This window comes from Oenanthe melanoleuca, chromosome 11 (assembly GCF_029582105.1).
Source record: "Oenanthe melanoleuca isolate GR-GAL-2019-014 chromosome 11, OMel1.0, whole genome shotgun sequence".
Taxonomy (NCBI): Eukaryota; Metazoa; Chordata; class Aves; order Passeriformes; family Muscicapidae; genus Oenanthe; species Oenanthe melanoleuca.
Genome location: NC_079345.1, coordinates 18528761 through 18552213, shown reverse-complemented (window position 1 = coordinate 18552213; position 23453 = coordinate 18528761). Strand labels below are relative to the sequence as shown.

The window sequence follows — 23453 nt, the reverse complement described above, 5'->3', positions numbered from 1 at the left end:
GCCCTGTTAGGAGAGTTATTTCATGGAAAGAAATAAAACAAATGACAGTTTAATCCTTTCCTGAAAGCTCTTTGGACACAGATGGCTAACTAGCCATAACAGAGACACTGTTCCTGGTGAAGTGAACAAAAAATAAATGCCTTACTGTATAGTAAATAATCCCAGTCAGATGTTCGTGTTTCATTTTGTTGATAAATTGCTGCATAATCATGGGTGAAGGAAAAATAATTTTAATTTGTCTTTCTTTTTCTATGCTTAAATATCAGGTAAAGAAATTCTTTTAAAAATACTGTTTGGCTTGGCAAGAAACACTTTAAAAATGTCACCAAAGCAGCCTGAATCTTAGATCTATTATCTATCTCTTTTCTTTTTTTTCCCCTTTTGAAAGGCTTTCCCTTTTTCTCTTGAGGTAATGAACATTATTGAGTGGGGGTCCAGTAGAGGTTAAGAAATGAGAGAATTTCCCTCGAGGGAGGAGATGAGAGGGAAAATGAACCTCATGACAGATGTTAGTTACATTGCTTAATGCACTACTGGAAGAGGCTCAGATGCTCTGGAAATAACCTATTACAGACACCACAGGCTGCAGTGCACTGCATTAAGGTCATCCAAAACTTCCCCTTTTAAGATTTTCTCTTTCACTGTCTTAAAACTTTGCCAGATTTAATCATTTAGGCTGAACTTCTTCGTGCTAGGTTTTTGCCTCTGGCTAACTTTGCTGCCATTAGCTGCTGAAAGTTTCATCTAGAGCTGTTCATCCATTTCAGTGAGTAAGACTGGAGGAACTCTGCCCATAAATCTTCACAGAGAAAGGCTCCACAAACTTCATTTTGCACATGACAACATAAAGAAACTCTGTGCATTGCAAACCTGCAGGAGCTGTGGGTGTCCCTCCCTGCCCTCCCCAGGAGGGTGCCCAGCCCCAGGGGCTGTGGCAGGAGGAGAACAGGGAGCCCCAGCCCAGCAGAGCCCCTTGCAGCCCTGCAGTCTCTCTCCAGCCCTCCTTCTCCTCTCCATGCAGTCTGGTGGGGTTCTGGATCCCTTTGTCCCCTGTACCAGCCACTGGTCCCCACCCAGGACACTTCTCCTTGCTGCTCACTGCAATGCAGAAGTTACAGAGGACACAGAGGGCCTTGTCTTACATCCACAATGGTAAAAGCCACAATGATTTCAGAAATGCAAAAGTATCAGGGGGCAGGTGGGAAATGAGAATGCTGAGCCTTTCCTGGAGGAAGGGGCAGGATATCACCTCAGGAGTGATGGGCAGAGCAGGGCTTGCACCTTCATCTCCTTCCCCCAGCCAGGGCCCCTGGGCATGGCTGCAATGTAAATATTAATACTAATGAGGCTTTTCTTCTCAGTTTGTGCACATGCTGCTTTCCAAGCCTGGCAGTGTGGGAAATGGCCTGTCCCACTTGCTGGGCCCTCAGAAGATAGTTTTTATTTAGTGTAATGGAAGCTGGTGTCAGCTGGAGTCAGAGGTTTGATTTTCCATCTCAGTGACTATAAATGTTTGGAAGTCCCCTTGGGAGGGAGCCCTGGGACTGGTGCATTAGTCAGAGAGCCCATTTCTGCTAAGTGAGACTCTTAGAAGAAAACAGCTTCAGTTGAAAGGTGAATGATGGAAGTTGCAGCTTGTTCCATTTCCTATCTAATGGGAATCACAGAGCACATGGAGTTCTAGATAACTGGGAGGATGTTGTATTTAGGAGACTTGCTGTTGGAAGCCATACTTCAGTCAGAGAACACAGACATGGGAGTCTATTGATATGTTTAGAGACTGATGGAATCAAAGCTCAGAAAGGGATTTGCTGCAATATTCCTGATGCACAGAAGCATAGGGAACTCTGTGAGTGTTTTCAAGGTGCTGGTTTCTCTAGGTTGGGACAGAAGGTTCCAGAGGCATCATGAGTGCCAAGCATTGCTGTGCTCCCAGATGCTGTGACTGAAAACAGAGGCAGACAGTTTATAGCATGTTCCCAATTGGGGCATGAGGGAGTGCAGTCATGTTGCTGCTTGTGTCTGTCTTGCTCCCCCCCTCCCTGCCAAAAAAAATTTGAATATTTTCCTTCCTTAGTTTTCCCTAAGTTTGTAGTATGCCAGTGGTCCTGGGTTTATTTTATAAATGAACTTGACAGTAATGATGATTAATTGAGGTATTCTGCATAGAAGCATTGGGTCACACCTAGAGATGGGCTGAAAATTCAAGTTTCATACTATCTAGGAATATTGGTCAAATACTGGCCTGTCTCTGCTCTTCAGACTTGGATGTGAATGAGCATGAAGAGTGTTTAGAGCTCAGTTTGGGTTTGCCTCTTACTGTATCCCAGTTCCAGAGTGCTGTATCCTGGATCAAGAATTTACAAATCCTTTGAAGCTGGTGGCAGGAGTCCCCTTGTCTTCAGGGAGGCATCTGGCTTTTCTCTCAGGGATTCACCCCAGAGGACAGAGTTTTAAAGCTGGGGCCCATAAAGAGTGAGAGAAGCTGAGGGTGAAGGCTGTGAGCCTGGGGCCACAAGAGGAAGCCAGCTGTGTGCTGAGACATCTCAGGTTTATACAAGAGCAGAACACAGGCAGTACCAGGCCCAGGTGATAATGCAGAGAAACATAATGCAGGGAAATTGCAGTGTGTCTGTAAGGTCTGTGCTCACTAACAGGGCACTCAGCATTTCTGAACTGGGTGGCAGATTGTTGAGTGAGTCACAGGAATCACTCTCTGGGACATGGCACAGGAGACAAGGAAAGGCAAGGACAGGTTTTTCCTGAGATGCATCACTGCTGATCACCCCGTGTAACTATCCTGTGTTACATTTGCTGGTGGAATTGGAAGTGCCTGTTAGGAAGTCCAGTTGGTTTCATGCCAGATAATCACTCCCCTGTTCCCTCTTGGGATGGTGATCCAAATAGTGAGACTACCCATTTTTCTTAATATTACATTGAAAAGTAAATTACAATAACTGAAGCACACTTAAAAGAACCAGAGCACTTTCTAATTATGTCTTAACTCCTGCCAAACACTTGTAAGCAGACAACATTAATTTTTTTCTATGGGAGGGTTAGAAAAAGACCCATGTGGAAAAGTGGCATGTTTCCACTTTGCTAATAAACGTTGGTATTAGCTGCTCTTATGTTCTGAATTGAAATCTCTCAACAACTGCTTGGAATAAAATCCAGATAATTTTTTTTCCAGGAAGATAGGTTCTTGTGTAAACACTTTCTTTCAGTGTATGCAGTAGATGGTAGCAGTGGCAGTAAACAACCTGCAGCAGAGTATAGCCCTGTGCAGAGTGAAGTGCTTTACAGTGGGAATCAAGTCAGTAAATGCTGGGCTCTGTAATATGATGCAGAGTTAAAGCTGTTGATTCAGCCTTTTTTTCTTGATCATTGTCACTGTGAAGCTCCCACAGGAGTGTGTTTAAGGAAGACCTAGGTAGGAAAATCATTAGTGGCTCCTAATTAATCACAGAGCGAGTAGCCTTGGTGAGTGCCCGCCCAGGGTTCCTGTAGGTGCTGTAGGATGTAAGTGGCTGGTCTCTTCTCCGGGGCTGTAAAATGCCTGAGTGGAGAGGCAGAGTTCAGGATCAGCTGAATTCCTGAGTTTTGTGCCTGGCCAGACCACCTGCTACCTCTGTGCAGAGCGTGGAGCCCTCCTTGCCCTGTCCTTGTCCTTCAAACAGAACAAAGTGGAAAGAGAGAAGCAAGAAGGCAAACTGCTGTGTAGTGTTTCCTCACAGACAGCAAGACAGTGAAGCAACAGGATATATGAAAGGGTTTCAGCAGGATGAAGAGTAAAGTTCTGGACTCTTTTCCTTTAGTTAATCTGTCACCTGCCACGAGGCTCCTTTATCTTTGAGCCTGAGAAGGCCCCATTTTGTCCAGTTCATTTTAATCTCTGCATTTCAATATGTGTGTGAAAAACAACAACAAAACCCCATCTGCATGAAACCAAATTTGATATTTGCTGCCTCTCTTAATGCGATCCCATGAATTTCTTACATTGTTGTGTCCCATGTAGTAAGGGTCCCATGCAGAGAGCAAACAATACAGCAGTGAGAAGACAGATGCTCTGCTAATGGGAAACCAAGGAGCAGAGAGTCTGTGAGGGATTACAGGCAGCCTGGGGTTGGAATACATTATTAGCATAGCACCCAATTCAGAAATTAGTTTTCAGAATTAAATGCCTGAAGCATTTTGGCATAAACTCCTTATCATCCTACTCAAAAGCTCCCAAAGCCTAAAAGAGTAGGAATCCCAAGCCTAGGCTGAGCAGCCCCGTTGGGTGACTGCAGTGCTGCACAGTGAATTGGAGATTTTACAGCTTCATACCATTACCGGGGCAGCAGCTGCCACACCCACTGAAATGTAACCCACTCACTCTGCTTGCACAAACCTTCAGCAGGTTTTGAACATCCTCATCAAAGAGGCAAATGGGCCTGAATGAGATTCCAGGGTCTGTTTCCAGGAGGAAGGTTTTGTTTTGCTGAGTGCATAACAGCAGGGAAGAGCAGCAGCCCCTCCTTGGGCACTGTCAGGCATGTGAGGGAGGAGCAGTGACATGTCTTTTCAAAGGCCTGACATTGCCTAAGGTAGAAAGTTTGGGTCCTCAAGCCTTTTTCAGGCACCCTATTTTCTGAATGTTTTTCTTTTGAAAATGGTGATAGGAGCATCAAACGTTAAAAGACCCAACCAAGATTTGCTACAGGACTGAGAAGAGGCAGGAGAAATCTCATAGTACGTGGTGGGATTATCCTCCATGCATAATTGTTCATTATATGCTCAAAATTCATTGTTAATTTCTTTTAGAAATATTGCATATTAGAGAGAAGAGTTATAAATCCCAAGATTATCACAGGAGGATACTAACAGGCCTAAATATTCAGGACAGAAGGGGTCTTGTTTTCCTCTTACATTGAACAAAGACTCTTGGACAGGATCATTAGAGAGTTTTTTTGGGTTTTTTTCCTGTTTGATAATCAAAGTATATTGGACAGCAAACAAAAGAAAAGTTCAGCCAGCCAAGTCTTCTACTTTATTTTTACTCTTTTATTCTAACATAATTAACATATTTCTCAAGGTTTATTTAGTTTCCCAGAGTCTTATTTTATATAAGTATCATTGAGGAGCTGAATTACAAAGTCTTGATTTGTGCATATGAAATGCGATTTTATTATCCTGGTAGAGAAGACAATGACAACTTAAATAAGGGAGAAAACAGTTGAGACTAGACTAAGAAATCAGGAGAAATAATATGCCAGCTCTTCAGCTTGCACTTTGTTTTCTTTGCATCCTGGTGTGTCCAGTCACAGAAGGGAGAGTAAAGGGTAACACTCCATTTTCAGCTTTGAATTTCAGAGCTGTTCTTTCAATAACAACTTCTCTCAGTGTTTTTATACCTGCTTAAGGAGTATCTGTGATGAATATTAGGGAGAGTTCAAAATTACACTTCCCATTTGTTGTGGATATAGAGTGTCCATAGACTTCTGACTGTTTCCATCCAGACTGAGATTGGTCTGCATTTACATCACTTTACTGCTCTGCCAACATAATCCTTTTTTGAAGAACCTGGCACAGAATAGAGCCCCACACTGCTTAGATCCTGAATGAAGTTGTGCCTGTGAATTCCAGGGGAGCAGGACCCAGAGCTGGGATTTGGCTGCTCCATGAGGCTCTTGCCTCTCAGCCTGTGTCACTTCACTGCTTCACCTCAGCCTGTTTTCACCTCTCCAGATTGGGAATGGGGGCTGGTGTGCTCAAAAGCTCTTTTTACTCCTCCTGCTCTGTCAGTGTTGAGAAAGGCTCCGAGTCTGTGTAGCAAAACCTTCTCCTCTCTGTGACCTGCTCCCAAGCTCTGGGCTGCTCCTCCCTGGCAGCCACGCTGGGAGCCCACCTGGGAGGCTCTTGGTGTGCTGGGAGACAATAAAGAGGAGCTCTGCCTTGTCTGCAGTCTGGAGCAAGTCCCAACACCTCTCCTGCTGCACACACAGGATCTGGGAGGGTTGTTAATAATCGACCGCTTCAAAGACAGGCGTTGACAATTTTAATTAGTGTTTGAAGACTTCTAAATTCTGCCTCTAAAATTCAAAGCTTAGTACAGTAGCCCTGTTTGAACACTCCAAATCAGGATCAAACAGTGCAAAGAAGCAGTTTACAGTAAGCTCCAGAAAGTAATTTATTGCTTTTAGCAGCAGTGTCCACAGCATTGCCATCCTGTAGAAAACAGTGCTGCTGCCACAGTGAGGCTGTTATTCTTTTCCAGTTCAAATAGATTTACAACACAGGCAGACCTGGATCCAAACCCCTGATCTCACTGAACCAGGCCTTCAGACTGTCTGGGATTGACCCTGTGACCAGGAGAGAGAAGAGTGCAGTGGTAAAGGACAGCTCCCTGAGCCCGTGAAATATTTTGTCACTGCTGGTAGACTTACTGCCATTTTGCAGTCTTCTTAATGGGGTAATCCAGTTCTGGATGTGTTTGACTTATAACAATTCTCTTGTTAAAAACAAATCATGGTTTTAATTTAATAGGGTTAGTTATATAAAGAGTGATTTTGTGTCAGCAAAGCCTTTCTTTCTGACAAACAGTATAATTTATGAAAATCTAGTTAGCAATAAATGCCATTAATCTGACCACTATGCCATTCTCTTCCTGGGGAATAATGTCCCCTCTTAATCAATAGCTGGGTGAATGCTCCTTTGCATTCCTTATCAAATGACAGCCAGATGGTACTGGTAAATTCATTCCAGCAGGATTTTAGAATTAGCTGGGTTTGTGCTGTTGTTAATCCTCTGCTGTCTGTGTCACTAGGACCTGCCCACCTGTTTCCAGTAAGCCTGGAGTTCCCAGCCCTAGGAAGCAGTCTAGCCAGAGGGTTACTCAGCCACAGGGCAGCCAAGAAACTGCCCAAGCAGTGAGACCTTTTTTCTGCATCAGTAAGAAGAGCGAAAACCCAATATAAGTAGTATCTTGCAGAAATAGACAGCTAGGACTGCCAGCCTCTGTATTTGTTCCTCTACACCTTGATCTCTTCTAGGGAAGTTTCAAAGTTTCTTAAGACTGCATGAGCTGTGTTTCTTAGGGCACAGTAAGTTTTGGGCTGTGACAGCTGCTATATCATTTACTGACTTCCAGGCCCATCAAAGTGTCTAAGAGACCTCTTCCTTCATAATCACTTTGTTGCATAGCAACAATAATTTTGTCTCCAACCTATTGATCCAACATAACATGTAATCCCCTCACTCCAATAAAAAGGAAAACATATGGCAGCTCCAGGCAGGGAACCACAGGCTTTTGATGTGAGGGGACAGTTAATCCCCACTAAACCAGGGGGGAATGGAGCAAGAGATACACTCTGCTGGGGCTCAGAAGATTCATTAGGTGCCTGAGCCAATTAACCTGTGTTCTGGGAGCAGAGTCTGGTTTGCCTTCATCCTCCCCTTCCTCGTCTTTTATTTGTGCAGCTGAAGCCCGAGATGGGCTCTGCTGGAAGAGCAGCACTGTGCAACAGCCCAGGTGGGTGGGCACCCCTTCCCCGGCAGGATGCTGCACACAGCTCTCAGCTGGGATGGGGCTGCAAGGGGGAGGGGAAAGTTCAGCCCCTGCAGACATTTCAAATGTGCATGGCTGGAGCTGCTCAGGGAGATGTTTCTTGTTTGTAGGCTGTGGTTTGGTAGGTCAGTCTGATAACCTGGATGGTTTTTCTGTACCTCAAAACCGAGGGCTAAAAGCAGAACTTGGCATCTGAAACAGGATTTGCTTTGGGGACAGGAGCACAGAGTGAAGGACAGGAGCACTCAGGCAGGGAGCACAGAGCTTTGATCCCAAGCAGGCAAAGGCACTGAGCACCTTTCTGAGGTACCTTACTGCTGCCCTCATTGTGCAGTGAGCCCAAGCTCCTGTGAGTGCACTGCTGGATCTTCCCTGGCTGCAAGGCTTGGTGTCCACAAGGCAGCTAAATCCTTCTTGGGCTTGCCTTCATTTTTCTAGCTTGCAAATAGCACTGAGTGAAATGTAGGTCCAAAGTCTGAGGTCACTAATTTGAGCAGGATTTGGGAGGTGAGTCCTATGTTGTTTAAAACAACCACCACAAGAGTCAATTCAAGCTAGTTTCCATGCATCAAACAAAAACTTTCCATATAGATTTCAAAAAAATAAAAAATCAAACTTAGAATAATACTGTTACATTGGGAATCTCAGTGGAAATATTGCAGTAGATCAGAAGGCCAAACTGGTGTCTGAACATGCTGCAAGAGCTGAGGAAAGGCTTCTGAATCACTGTCTCCCAAACCTGTGTCATACACAGCACAGGCTGGCAAATAGCACAGCCTTCACCTAAAAGGTATTTCTATGGCTGGAGGAGTGGCTACTAATGATCCTTTCTTTTCTGTCATTTTAACAGTATTCAGGTTTTCAGCAAACTGCAGACAAGTGCTTTGTTTGTGGACACCTCATAATGGAAATGGTAAGAGACCTAAACTCCTAATGATGGGTAACTTGGGAAGTGCATTATGAGACATCTTCTTTTCCCCACCCAGGCTGGTATTCTGTCTTCACTGCTGTCAGTACAGTTTTTGAAACTGAAGTAGTAAATAAAAATGCCTTCATGATCTATTGCTACTATTAAGTACAGAAAGTTGGGCTTCTTTGCTACCTAAGAATATGGAAGGCTGTTATTCTGCCATTTGTGAGTTAAAATAAAATAGAGTTTCAATACTAAAGGGGGAAAGTACAGCACAATTTTGTGTGAGAACATGGTAATGGGACATGGTGGGTGTGCAGTAGATTACAAGAGCTCAGAGTAGTGGGTGCAAACTGGGATAGAGCAGGGAGGGACATGATCAATAGTCCTGAGGTTTGTCACCTGCTCTCTGACTTGCTTTGTTTGCCCTCTGTTGCTTGCTCCACATCATTTAAAATGCTTTATTGCCATTGGGATTTGTAGGGAGCCAGTAGTCAGAGTTTCTTTTGTAATAAAAAAATCAAAGGGCTTTGGGTTGGCCAGATACTACTGGCATCATTTCAGTGGGTGAAAGCAGGAAGAGTTTTGTGTGCTCTTCTTAAGCAGAAATTCCCAAACAAAATGAAGTGGCTTGCACAACGAAGAAGGGCAGATCCTGCAGTGTATCTGTTTCCCTCCTGCTTTAAAGTGTGCATGAACCTCAGTGTGCATAAGAGAAGTAGCTGTTGTGTTGCACACAGAGGTTCAGAGCTGCAGCAGAGACTTCACTAATGAGGATTCTGGCTCATATCCTGGCACCACTGGTTGGACAAGGATATTGTTCGTTTTAGCCCAACAGCAAATTTCTAGAGTTGTGTCATGCTGGGAGGGGGAGGGGTATCCTGACTTGCATGCTTTGAGCTGGCCCTTAATTGAGAATCCCAGGCAAGAGTCCATAATATCTCACTGGTGGAGCTCAGTAGCTGGAAGCTTGGCAGGTGCTTCTCTGCCTCTCTCCCATCAGCAAGTGTGCTCTGACAAAAGGAAACAGCTCTGGGAGCTCCAGGAATTCAGCATTCATCAAACACTCCTACTGGGCTAATTCCAGTGGATTCCTGCATGAGAGTGGGAGTGCAGCCCAGCCCTGCCATGTGCTGGCCTGGGGCAGAGCTGGGGCTGTGCAGGCAGTGCAGGCAGTGCAGGGCAGTGCAGGGGCAGTGCAGGGCAGTGCAGGGCAGTGCAGGGCTGTGCAGGGCAGTGCAGGGCAGTGCAGGGCAGTGCAGGGGCAGTGCAGGCTGTGCAGGGCAGTGCAGGGCAGTGCAGGCTGTGCAGGGCAGTGCAGGGCAGTGCAGGGCAGTGCAGGGGCTGTGCAGGCTGTGCAGGGCAGTGCAGGGCAGTGCAGGGCAGTGCAGGCTGTGCAGGCTGTGCAGGGCTGTGCAGGCTGTGCAGGGCAGTGCAGGGCAGTGCAGGGCAGTGCAGGCAGTGCAGGGCTGTGCAGGGCAGTGCAGGGGCAGTGCAGGGGCTGTGCAGGCTGTGCAGGGCAGTGCAGGGCTGTGCAGGCTGTGCAGGGCAGTGCAGGCTGTGCAGGGCAGTGCAGGGCAGTGCAGGCTGTGCAGGCTGTGCAGGCTGTGCAGGGCAGTGCAGGGCAGTGCAGGCTGTGCAGGCTGTGCAGGCAGTGCAGGGCAGTGCAGGGCAGTGCAGGGCTGTGCAGGCTGTGCAGGGCAGTGCAGGGCAGTGCAGGCTGTGCAGGGGCTGTGCAGGGCTGGGCAGGGCAGTGCAGGCTGTGCAGGGCAGTGCAGGCTGTGCAGGGCAGTGCAGGGCAGTGCAGGGGCTGTACAGGCTGTGCAGGGCAGTGCAGGGCAGTGCAGGGCTGTGCAGGCTGTGCAGGGCAGTGCAGGGCTGGGCAGGGCAGTGCAGGGCAGTGCAGGCTGTGCAGGGCAGTGCAGGGCAGTGCAGGGGCAGTGCAGGCTGTGCAGGCTGTGCAGGCTGTGCAGGGCTGTGCAGGCTGTGCAGGGCAGTGCAGGGCAGTGCAGGCAGTGCAGGGGCAGTGCAGGGCAGTGCAGGGCAGTGCAGGGGCAGTGCAGGGCAGTGCAGGCTGTGCAGGGCAGTGCAGGCAGTGCAGGGGCAGTGCAGGCAGTGCAGGGCTGTGCAGGGCAGTGCAGGCTGTGCAGGCAGTGCAGGGCAGTGCAGGGCAGTGCAGGGCAGTGCAGGCAGTGCAGGGCTGTGCAGGGCAGTGCAGGGCTGTGCAGGGCAGTGCAGGCTGTGCAGGCAGTGCAGGGCAGTGCAGGGCAGTGCAGGGCAGTGCAGGCAGTGCAGGGCTGTGCAGGGCAGTGCAGGCTGTGCAGGCAGTGCAGGGCAGTGCAGGGCAGTGCAGGGCAGTGCAGGGCAGTGCAGGCTGTGCAGGCTGTGCAGGGCTGTGCAGGCTGTGCAGGGCAGTGCAGGGCAGTGCAGGGGCAGTGCAGGGCTGTGCAGGCTGTGCAGGGCAGTGCAGGGCTGGGCAGGGCAGTGCAGGGCAGTGCAGGGCAGTGCAGGGCAGTGCAGGCTGTGCAGGGGCTGTGCAGGGCTGGGCAGGGCAGTGCAGGGGCTGTACAGGGCAGTGCAGGGCAGTGCAGGCTGTGCAGGGCAGTGCAGGGCTGTGCAGGCTGTGCAGGCTTTGCAGGGCTGTGCAGGGCAGTGCAGGCTGTGCAGGGCAGTGCAGGGCAGTGCAGGGCAGTGCAGGGGCTGTGCAGGGCAGTGCAGGCTGTGCAGGGCAGTGCAGGGCTGTGCAGGGCAGTGCAGGGCAGTGCAGGCTGTGCAGGGCAGTGCAGGGGCAGTGCAGGGCAGTGCAGGGCAGTGCAGGGCTGTGCAGGGCAGTGCAGGGCAGTGCAGGGCAGTGCAGGCTGTGCAGGCTGTGCAGGGCAGTGCAGGCTGTGCAGGGCAGTGCAGGGGCTGTGCAGGCTGTGCAGGCTGTGCAGGGCAGTGCAGGGCTGTGCAGGGCTGTGCAGGCTGTGCAGGGCAGTGCAGGGCAGTGCAGGGCAGTGCAGGGCAGTGCAGGGATCTGCAGGGCTGGGTGTGGGGTTGCCCTGTGCTCAGTGCCTTTGGCTTCACAGCTGTGCCAGGCTGGCCCCACAACACACTCCTGCAGCAGCAGCAAGCCCAGCACAGGGCCTTAGAATGGCCTTACCAGTCAGAGTCTGATACCACTCACTGAACTACAGGGCTTCATCAGAGAGGGAAGAAAAGGTTAAATTCAGTTAGCCTCTTTTTCTGTACTTGTTTCCTCTTGTTTTGATCTTTATTCATAGAATCACCTGTAGGGTTGAGGGAGGTTGGTTTGTGCAGATTTTTCATCTCAAGCTTCCCAGCAGCTCCAAGCTGAGCACACTGCAAGCAGCTGAAATTTTGAAATTACCTTCCAAAAATACTTCTTACACCCAAAATGTATGGAATTGGTCTTATAACCTGTTGAGAACTGCCTGAAAGTGATAACTGTGTCTTACTCTTCCCAGGGGCTTGTTCGTGGGCTTGCAGGGTTCTCCTCAATGTTCTAGTACTAGACTGAGTGTAACATAAAAGGGTGTCAGGAGTGGGGGATCTGTTCTATAGCAGTGCAGCCAAGGCTGCATCAGACGTTTCCTTAAAACCTTTATAATGCAGTAGGGAAGGTCAGCATGGGGAAAGCCTGGGCAGTGCTGTGGTGATACTGGATCAGTATCCAAATGCATGGATAGTGATGGAATTTTATCAGAAGCCAATGGGCCTCTATGACTGAGTGATAACCAGTCAGTAACTCTGGGAGGTTAGGATCCTTAGTTAATAAAGAGGCATCTCCTTATTTGCTTGTTTTGTTATTTAACTTTTTGATTAATGACCAGTTTGGATTGTGTCTGTCACAGCCTGTTAAGTTTTGTAAAGTAACTCTGTATCCCTGTAACTTGTATTTGGGATTTCCCCCAGGAGAGTTGAAGCCATTTTTAATTTCCATGGGCAGTACTGGCCCTGCAGAGCTGATGGGCTTAGCCTGCTTTTCAGCTCCTGCTCTTCATTGGGAGCATATTGAAACCCACTAAAATAAGCAAGTTGATTGTTTTAAGAGGCCCCTTGCTGACAAATCTGCAAAGTGGTAATTTCATCCTGAAGTGTTTTTCTCACTGTCATTATTAAGAGTGAGAGAGGCACAGCAGTTTATGGGGAGAGAATCTCTCATGTAATCATGCATCCACTCATTTGGTTGTTGGCCTCATAAGATCTTACAGGCCCTTGGAAAGTCCTACCATCCTGGCTGCTTCCGCTGTGTGGTGTGTAACGAGTGTTTGGACGGAGTCCCCTTCACTGTAGATGTGGAAAACAATATTTACTGTGTCAAAGACTACCATACGTGAGTACACAAACCCACTGCATGCTCAGAAAAATCCCATAGTTAAATAATTGATGATACAAGCCTTGTGATAGATAAAAAGGTAACTGCTATTTGCTCACATGTCCCTAAACTGCTTCCTTCATGTGTTGCATTTGTAAAGTATTTTAAGGTTTGTTAAGTAGTATGTCATGGGCACAGTATGGCATACAGTGGCCTAGTGAGGCTGAAAATCAAATTTTGTCAGAGGATGCTTTTCTTGGGGCTGTTCCTCTGCTTCTTTCAGGACTACCAACACTAATTATACCAGGCCACTTCTGCAAGTGTTGGTGGGTTCTGCTGGCTGTTTCAAGAGCAGAGTTTCTGGCAGTGCTTGACATGGGTGTAAGTTTCGTTAACTGAGACAGAAGACATGTAATTAACAGTGTTAGGACAATTTGAGCCATACCTGACAAAAGGTAGAGTTTAAGAGGTTGCTTTTGGACTCCTTCCTGATTCTGCTCAAAGGCAATGGGGTCCTGCTCTCAGCTCCAGTTAACCAGTAACTCAGTTATGCAGCAGGAGTCAATCACCCTGAATTCAACCCTATTGGTGCCAGTCTGTCTGTGTTACAAGGACACAGTGAGTGTTGGCCCAGTGACTGACATAAAATGCAGCTGTGGACCATAAGGCCATTTGTGTATTTAGCTGGTAGATTCTGGCCACAATCAGCCCCTCTCCTGTTTAACATGGTTATATCTTTCTGATGTCAGAGAGTGACAGTCCCTAAGTCAGGAGCTGCTTTGTAGCATCAAGCATCAAGGCTCTGGAATTTGAATGGTTTTATAAATAAAGGAAGGAAAGAAATATGGCATATACTGGAAGAGGGGTGGATTCACTATGCCTCAAGGTCAGGAAGACCTGAACAATAAAGTTGGGGTAGATCAGCCTTTCCCAAATCTCCTTTTCATTGAGTATCATCAAACAATTAGAGATGTTTCAAATCCTGTGGATCTCCATTTTACTAAAAACAAGGCATGATTAGAATGGCTCTCTTGGTTCTGCTATTTGAAGATGTTTTAAATGTGATTGAAACACTTTCTTCTTGCACCCTAGGGTTTTTGCACCAAAATGTGCTTCCTGTAACCAGCCCATCCTCCCAGCACAGGTAGGTGTTAACATGCACTGACTCTTGGGGAAAACAGCTCTTGGCATATGGGCATTTTCTAAAAACACACTAAGGGCTTTGCCTTCTCCCAGAATCTCTACTATGTTAGATACTAAATTAAGCACAGTTCAGCAGTAAAGGCACTCCCAAACATTCCCAGAGGTTGTAATAGTCATACTACTTCTACAGCATAGTACTTCATATCTTTAGGGTGCTTTCCAGGTCTTCATTAATCTGTTAGAAACCTCATTTAATTGAAAACACTGACTGGGCTCCAAGAACAACTCAGGGAGTAAAAGCCTTTGAAAAGGCATCTGATAGTTACCCTGACCCTGTGAGAAGGCCACACAGTCTGTTATCCTTAGGTCATGGACATGGAATGAAAGTTCTTGAAGGGGTTGAAAAGGCAACAGCAAAAATGGGGCGAGGTGAAACCTGTTTGCAAGCTCAGCCTGTGCTGACAGTGTTACTGGCACAAGTAGCCCAGAGTGGGGCTCCCTCGTGCTCTGGGGGCTGCAGGACCCTCTGAGTTGCCTTTGCTGAGGTCACTGACCAGCTCATTTGTAAACAAAGGGCTCAGCATCTCCCTGCTTCTCCTCCAGTCATGTTTACAGAGCCAGAGCTTCCCTTCTGTAAGCTGCTGTGCCCCAGTGAAGCCTGATGCTAGAGCCTCTCACGTGCCCACCTCCATCACTCTGCACATTTCTCTCATTTGTTATTAGTATTTCTGTTAATTTGCCAAGTCTTATATAACCAATAAAACCCTATGAAGGCTGAACCAGAACTGCTTGTCCTGATGGGTTGTGAGGAGAAAACCTCTATGTAAATATCACTGAATTTTGGTCTTATAAAATGCTTTTTTATTTTCAAGAAAGAAAGAAAAAGAAAGAAAAGGCAGTCATAGTGCTGACTCACCTGATGGCTAGCAGGACACACTCCATATTCTTTCCCAGGGAGATTTCTTAGGTTAGTTCAAGTCTAGTAGTACAGGTGCTAACTTGCCCACAGCTTCTCTCAGACATAGTCCACATGATATCTGGTGCTCTAACCACACCTGGAACTGGAAACAATGCAAGGCAACCAATTTAATGAGCTCTGTCTTCAGAGTGGATCAGGAAAAGAGCCTGTGAGGTTACTAGAAGGGTATTGGCTGCTCTGGAGGGCCTGGGGCTCAGCCAGGAATTGCACAACTCTGCTGCACCCACCCTCAGGCTGAGGTTTGGCCTGTGCCTGTAATTACCTGCCAGACTGGTATGTCAGTCCCTATGGGGGCACACAGTGTGCAGAAGATGGTTTGAGAGGAATGCAAGTCCTGGAAAACAGAGCAGGATGCATACAAGGAAAAGTTACCGAATGAGCAGGTTTTTGACTGGTAATTTGTTCAGATCCTGGGTGCCCTTGGAAGATTACTTGATTTCAAGATTGATTTGTTCCTTGAGAATGAGGTGTTGGCTACACTTGCCAAATGACCTGTGCAGCTTGGATGTGCCAGACCCCCAGAGTGCTGCTGCACACTGAGGAGTGGGGCAGTGCCTTGTGCCAGGGTCAAGGCACTCAGTGCTCACAGAGCTGCAGGGGGAAGAGGGGATCCCCTGGGGAAAGAGCTCTCCAAAGCAGCACTCTGTGCTTCAGTGAGGACTGAAAACACAGCACTGTCACTTCTGTCTGCTCCCCCCAGGGCTCCGAGGAGACCATCCGGGTGGTGTCCATGGACAAGGATTACCACGTGGAGTGCTACCACTGCGAGGTGAGCCCGGCATGAGCCGGGATGAGCCGGGATGAGACCGGGATGAGCCGGGATGAGCCGGGATGAGCCGGGATGAGACCGGGATGAGCCGGGATGAGCCCGCCCGCCCCGAGGCAGCGCTGCCCAGGGGGACTGCTGTGGTTTGGGGGGAGTGCTCTGCTCTGCTCTGGGGGACTGCTCTGCTCTGCTCTGCTCTGCTCTGGGGGACTGCTCTGCTCTGGGGGACTGCTCTGCTCTGCTCTGCTCTGGGGGACTGCTCTGCTCTGCTCTGCTCTGCTCTGCTCTGCTCTGCTCTGCTCTGGGGGACTGCTCTGCTCTGCTCTGGGGGAGCTGCTCCATCTTGGGGGGATTGCTCTGCTCTGGGGGAACTGCTCTGTCTGAAGAGGAGCTGCTCTGTCTCATGGAGGGACCTGCTCCGCTTTGGGGGAACCTGCTCTACGTTGGGGGGAGCTGCTCTGTCTCAGGGTGGGGACCCTGACTCACCCCAAGGGCTGCACTCCCTGGCTCTTGCACCCCTGGGCAGGTAGGGCTCTGCCCCAGAGCCCCTGGAGGAGGACAAAGGTGTGAATGCTGCCTGGGCTGGAAGTGGTGCTGCCATCCCCAGCACTGAATTAGTTTTGGTGGGGTTTTTCCCGATATATTAACTTCAAATCTAGGCTTGGTATGTTGGGTTGAATTTTCTCAGTACTTCCAGGTGGGAGTGAGCAGAGTACGTGCCAGCTCTCTTTTTCCTCATCTCTGGGTACAGTCTGTAGGGCTCTGATCTTCTGAAGAGACTTGAATTTACATTGGCTGTGCAGGGAAGGAGTGGCCTTTCTAGGGGATCTGGTTTTTCAGTGCTGAATGTTTTTTGATTCTTTACTAGGAAATTGACAGGGATACCATTGACTTGCTTTTTGGGGAATAGTTTCTTATTGTGCAGAACACTTAAACATTTATTGCCACAGATCAAGTTGTGGAATTAGTGCTCTTGCTTCAGAGAGGAGACCTGAGTTCATCCTTAGTCCTGCATCCAGGAACATGAGATAGGAAACAAACTCACTAAGTTAGGATCAACCAAAAACTTCCCTTTTGCTGTAGGTTTGGCACTCTGACATGGCACACAAATATCCACACAGATCTCCCCTGTTAGCACCAGGGGTAACAATACAGCAGTGCTGCCTTCATGCACTGTTGTGCAAAGGTTTTACAAAGAATCTTCTGACTGACAGAGAAAATAACAAAATTCAGGGCACCTTGAAATGTTCTGTACCTAAATGGAAGGAAGGCCCCATCCACTCAGCTATCTGCTCTCATCAGACACCTGATACTCCATCCATTTCTACTGCTTTTTCAAGAGAAATTGGCACAGGAAATCGCAGTATTTTGGAGAGCTGGACTTGCCTCCTCCTTCCCCCAGCTATTGCTTTGTGCAGGCTTCACCTAAGATGACAGCTCCCTCCCCTGCTCTCAGGCTATTGACTTTATGCTGGAATGTCCCACTGGGGGTTTGTTTTCCGTTCTGTTTCATTATTCATTTCCCCATTCTCCTTCCCTTTTGAGGCAAATCAAGCTGCCTCCACATCTGCCCAGGAAGGCAGAGTGCATTTATGTACAGGAATCAGGAGTCAGCCATGTGTCAGCAGGGGTGGGTTTCTGCCTGATGCTCTCAAACCAGGCTCTCTGTGCACTGCTGTCCCCCAGTGCTGCTGGAGGAGTGAGTGCCAGTATTTCAGGGTACCCATGTGAAGACTTGACTTAGGCAGCCACTTCTCATCTGCTGTTGGTGTCATCCTCACCTGATGGCCACACACAGCCAGTGGTTAGGCTGGAAACATTGCAGCTTTTCTGTGTCATCTCTTTCATGTGCAACCACTTGACTTCTCTGGAGGAGTTCAATTCCTTTTGCAGATCACTGGAGCCCCGTTCTGAAGCTGGAATCCACTGACAAGGCAGGCTTTCTCTTGCAGAAAGGGAATTCAGTTTTGGAGAGGGAAAAAGATACAAACACTTGGCACATAAGTAGGGTATCAGAAATTGGTAAATTCTAGTTTTAAATCTTGTATAAATTGCTATGAAATCATTGTATAATATGTAGCAATACACAGAAAATTACCTTGGCAGATACTTGGATTAAGACCTCTCTAAACTAAACTCCAGTTTTAAAGCTTACTTTAAAGCCCATTTTCAGTCTTATTCCAGAATTGTAAAGTTAGAGGATTTAAACTTGTGCTGTGAAAGAATGCTGAAAAATTATACTTTGTGTTCAGTGAAAAGCTTTGCATTTGTTTTCAGTACTAAAACCACCTATATGCCCAGTTTGTTCTGTTGGGTTTTTTTTTCTTTCTGTTAAGTGCACAGATGTATACTCAGAATCTCTGGTTTCTCAGAACTGATGACAGTAATAATTTCTAAGTATTTAACATACTTGAAACATGAAATCTAAGCACCAAACTTCAGTGATTTCCAAATGCCATCAGAATTACAGTGATGGCAGCTGGAAATCAGGATGGTCTCTAGTGTAGTGTACATAAGAGTCAGCAGGCAGGATCACTGGTAGTTGCTTTTCTGTTTATCTCTGTCTCTGTCTGTAGTTGCATGTCAGTCCCAGAGGTACCAGCATTTCCACTAAAGGTGGACCACTGGCATTGAAGTCTTTAAGTGCTTTTAATTCCAAATTAGAGAAAGTGTAGATCTGCTCCTTTCCCCCTCCCCTCTCATTCTCTACTTATGCTCCCCCACATCTTGCTTGCTGCCTTGCTATGGAATTAGCTCCTTCTCTTTTTGAGCCTCTTCCAGGTTGTATTTGTCAGGTCCCTGGCCTGCTTTTAGGCTTTTGATTTGCATCACCATTTATTAGATGGAGAAGAGACCAGAATGGGAAGCAGTGGTGAAAAAGAGGCTGGGCACTACTACAGCCTGTGCTGTTGGATTTCAGTAGTGCCAGTGGGAGATGGTCAGGTGCACCTCCCAGGAGCTGTGGAGGCTGCTGGCTTTGGGGGTGGGCAGGGAGCTCTTGGGGCCGTGCAGGACAGAGCAGCAGCTGTGTGAGAGTCCTGCCTGAGTCCCTCACTGATCTGGGATGTCTCTGTCTCTTCTAGGACTGTGGCTTGCAGCTCAATGATGAGGAAGGCCATCGCTGTTACCCCTTAGAGGGCCACTTGCTGTGCCACAGCTGTCACATCAGGCGCCTCAATATCAAACTGCCATCACATCCACCTCCAAGCTACCCCATGCATGTCACAGAGCTCTGAAGGACATTGCCACCAGCAGTGAGCCGTTTGAAAGAGAAGACAAAAAGCTAAAAATTACTTTCGTGTTCCTTTAAAGACGAGGTTCCAGTAATAACCATCTAAACCAGCTATTTATTTTTTGAATCAGAGGTGAGGGGTCCTTTTCTGATCTTGTACATATGCATTCTTTTATCTAGACATTTTCACTGAGACACTTGAATAAACAATTCACTACTTAACTGTAACTGTAAATGGCAGCATTTCTAAAAACAATGGTACAAAGGGCTGTTCTGCACTCCCTACTCACTTCCTGCAGTGGAGATTTCACCCAAGTAAGGAGTGTAGAATTACTTTCCAAAAGTTAGCACCTTATCATATTGCAGCAAGCATGATAAGATAAATGCTAGCATTTTAGCTAGTTTTGTTGAATTCTGGTCTTAGAGAATACTTAAATTCCAGAAGTAGGGAATAGGCAGCAAGCGTTTTAGCCAGGGCAGTTTTCAGTGAGGTTAAAGAAGGGTGTTCTGTGAAGAAGTGTCAGGCCAGCTCTCCATCCTACAGGGTCCCACAGTCATCCAAAGACAAATTATTTAGTTTGTTTTCAAGAAATACGGCAAGCATTTGATGTAAAACCCATGGTGCAGAGGATTGTGTCCAAAAGATTGGCATGTGCAGGGTCAGCAGTTGCAACCCTCTGTAATTGCTGGCTGTGTAGCCATGGCTTCAAAATGCATTCCTATCAACTGGACCATTTGGCACTTACTAAAGAATTCATCTTTCAAACCTGTTTTTTGTTCAGTAGGGTTCTATGCAAAAGCACACTTGTCTTTATACTGCTTGTTTTATCCAAGACTTCATTTGTTACCAACTGCTTCATGATTGTATGTTGAGACATTATTAAAGAGAGGCACAGTGGTTTGGTATTACCTTTTCAGCTTTGTGTTCTTTTCAAGATTAGTTTTGAACTGATTATGGTGATTGTCTTCATTGGAAAACAAAGTGCAGTATGGCAGGAATAGAAATTTAGAGAGTCAGACCACGAAACATCGGTGTTTACAACAAGTATTAGCTGTACATAGAATGTACACACTTTCATGTTTTGCATAAGCTTTTACAGTACCCTCAGACCTCTGGGGAGAAATATATGTCTTCCATATAGGAAGTTAGATGAATCTTTTTTATGGTTTGTTTTCTACCATGTGCTGATGTTTTACATGCAAATCACAGAACTGTATGTCAAAAAAATTCCTTGCATTCTCATGAGAATTGACCCAGCCTTCATGAAGCTGCAATTTATCATTGCTGTCCTTAACTGTATTCAAAGTTACAATAAAATAAAATCCTTCAGCTCCAGAGGAAGTAGAAATACCAGACCAGATTCTTGGCATGTGTAAATTGGGACATTTCCATGCCAGTTCTCAACACTTGAGAATCTGCCCGATCCGTTCGGAAACGATCCCGTGTTAAATTCAGCATGCACACTGATGGGATGACTTATTTGGCAACACCATTGCAGTTTAGTTTCTTATGGTCCATTGACTTTTTGAAAGCCATTTGTGGTGCTCTTGAAAAGCACAAAGAACATCCAATGGCCACTAATTCCTAAGTGGAATAATTAACTCCCTTAACAGAACTTTTTGATAGTCTGGAATTTCCTTATGGGGAAAGGTGGGGGCAGGGGAACAGGAAAAATTCCTGAGAACTATTTTTTTCTATTAGTAAGGAAGAAAAGGGATGCTTCCTGAACTTCTGCTAGACTTTCATTGGCCTAGATTAACCTGTCCTACTGAAGGCTCCTGGGCAAAGTCATTTTGTAGTTAATATATATCAGTTTATAATTCACATGTTTAATGTGAATGCCAGGGTTTGAAAGAACTACAGTGCAATCAGTGCCCCATTTCTGCACTGTGTTCCAAGAGGCCTGGCCTGCAAATGGGAGGCCAGGAGTGCACGTGCACTTCTGCATTTGCAGACTCTCCCTCTGTGCCCACAGTCAGCAGCCCAGCCTCAGGAGGAAGTGAAACTACATGTGCCAGCAAATGGAGAAAGGGGGAAAAAAAGTCTTAAACTGGATTGTATGACAAGGCCAATTCCTTCAGGTTATTACAGATGTGGAGGGTGCCAGAGCTTCAGGATAAACTTTTAGCATCAGCTGCAATGGAATGCTTTTTCCATTGTGGAAGGGTGCTTTGGACCACATTTAGCTTTGAGGCATTTTCACTTGCATGCCTTTACAATATATTTTAAGGGACCCAGATAAAGAAAAGATCATTAAAACACATAGAGAAGGTTTGGGTCTGTTCCTGGGGACAAATAACAGTTACTTGCTGAACTGGAAAATGCTTTGCTCTACCAGTAGAAAAGCAAAACCTTCCCACTGACAGTGGACAGAGCTGGAGGTGACTTTGGCAATCAGCCCAGTCCTCAGCCAGCACCTTCCTGGACACTTGCCTCCATCAGGGGCAGGTTTGTTTCCAACATACTTTCCAAGGGCCAGTACACTTTCAAATATGTACATACCAGACCATTTCTTAATTTTTTTTTTTTCAAAATGATCATCCTGCAGAACAGAATAATATTTAATTTCATTTCACATGCTGATTTTTCAGTCTTGTGTAGTTCTGTGAAGTTCTGATCTGTTAAGTGTCATCATGGTAAAAAATTCTGAAAGGTAATATGTCAATATAGAATAAGCAATTTGTTTAAAACCAGAAAGCAGCAGTTGTTGTTCTAGTATTTTCTATAGACATATGCATTCCATTACTGTATTACAAAGTACAGCTTTGCTTTTCCAGCATTTACTATAAAAACGGGCTTGAGTGAGATTTGCCAGGTTTGGTTGGGGCTTTTTCAAATCAAAGAGAAAAAGAAAATCAAACCTAAAATAATGATGTGCTGTACTCTTTAGAGCTATTGACAGTTTCTGCACATCTTACCTCCTGCCTGGGGAATTGTGTCAATGAGAAATCCTGTTTTAATGATTTTCTTACAGAATATTCTTATGTTAAATCAGTTCAACACAGATAAAAACTTCCTAAGTTCATCCTACAGTGCAATTGTTCTTCAGAAGCCTTTACTGTACTTTCAGAATATTTCCATAGAGTTACATCCATAACAACCTGTTCTCACTTGTCTCATGCCTGCCCCTTCCCATGCAGGCAGGGAATCCTCCCAAGCCCCTCCAGCACAAGCTGCTGTGGGCAGTGCAGGGTCCCTCACCATGGGAGCACGTGTTCCAAAGAAAGGACCAAAATAATCATTTGAAAACAAAATGCACTCAGAGAATTGAGCTTACAGAGAGGGTTTGTTTGGGTTTCTTTCCTTTTTCCTTTTACTTGTGTGCACGTGTGTGTATATATTTTGTAAGGTGGAGATTCAAAAGGAAAACATGGTTAGAGGAACTCTTTAAGACCAGAAATTCCAGAGTAGTAAAGTAAACCAAAGCTCTAAAGGAAACAAAAGCTGCTTTCTTGTGTTTCAAGAAAAGTTTAAAAGTTTGTGATTCATCCTGTAACTAATGCCGTAACTAGAGTATATAATTTGACTTAAATTAAGTTTTCATTTTAAAGATATTTTCATTTTCTTTAAAAGAATATAGTTTTCTTCCAAGAACTTGGACCAACATTGATTTTTATTTTGTAGGAAATATATGAATTCCCAGTTTGTATATCATGTAACTAGTTTACATGCTGAAAATATACATTAGTTAACTATTTTTGTATATATATATATCCTTGTAAAACCTTTCAATGTGCTTCTGTCTTTTAGTCTTTAGAATTACTTGTGGTTTTGTGTTTCAGTGTTTGATTCCCTTGATTGTTGAAGAAAAAAATTGGGAAATGTAGATTTATTTATCTAAAGAAGAAGCTACTTGCTATCATCTTAAGTTATTTAATATTAAAGTCAGAAGTTTCATTTAACCTTAGATGCTATAATCTGCTTTTTTCAATAAAGACATTTTGTAGTTATCTCTGGTTTTGTAGTCTGTTGCATGTAAGTATTTTGTTTTTTTTTTAATCTAGGTGGGCATCAAAACAATTTTCAGAAGCCCTTGCATTGCCTACAGAAATGCCTAACTGATATTAATTGATTGCAGCTGCATTCATGAAAGATTTTGGTCCTCTGGTGCAAGTGTTACTAATTAAAGTCTAAAATATGCCCACAGCTAACGTTCTGCAGCTGCACTTAGAAAAGAATTTAGTCGCTCTGGCACTTTTTAATTAAGCTTTAACCAGTTTGGCTAGTTCACATGTCGGACAGTCAGTGTTGAGGAACACTTCTTTTCAAAACTCTCATTATTTTTTGGAGTGTTCCACAAGAGAAGTATTTGCCTGGGCTATGAACTTAGCTTGATGCACTTGGACCTTGGTTTGGGGAATTTTCTCTCTATTCTTGCTAAGTCACAGTAACCCAGAAACTGTGGCCAGAGCTCTGATAGGATCAAAGAGATGCCTGCTTATCTGTTTTGCCTTTCTGAAGCTTTTTGCCACTTTTCCTGTCTCCAGTTTCATGGCACAGATGGGAGCTTGGTCACGTTTACCTTCCTCAGCAGTAGTTCTGCAGGAGCAGCTGTGTT

At 46.0% G+C, this 23453-nt stretch overlaps 1 protein-coding gene across 1 annotated transcript in view; it reads left to right on the top strand.

Moving 5' to 3' along the window:
- Nucleotides 1–22845, top strand: part of WTIP (WT1 interacting protein) — an 85968-nt gene extending 63123 nt beyond the window's left edge. The window contains exons 4-8 of the mRNA XM_056500714.1: nucleotides 8397–8459; nucleotides 12662–12792; nucleotides 13867–13918; nucleotides 15597–15665; nucleotides 18746–22845. Coding sequence (XP_056356689.1) covers nucleotides 8397–8459; nucleotides 12662–12792; nucleotides 13867–13918; nucleotides 15597–15665; nucleotides 18746–18898 — 468 coding nt within the window. The 3' untranslated portion in view covers nucleotides 18899–22845. The remainder of the gene's footprint in view (nucleotides 1–8396; nucleotides 8460–12661; nucleotides 12793–13866; nucleotides 13919–15596; nucleotides 15666–18745) is intronic.
- The last annotated feature ends 608 nt before the right edge of the window (nucleotides 22846–23453 follow it).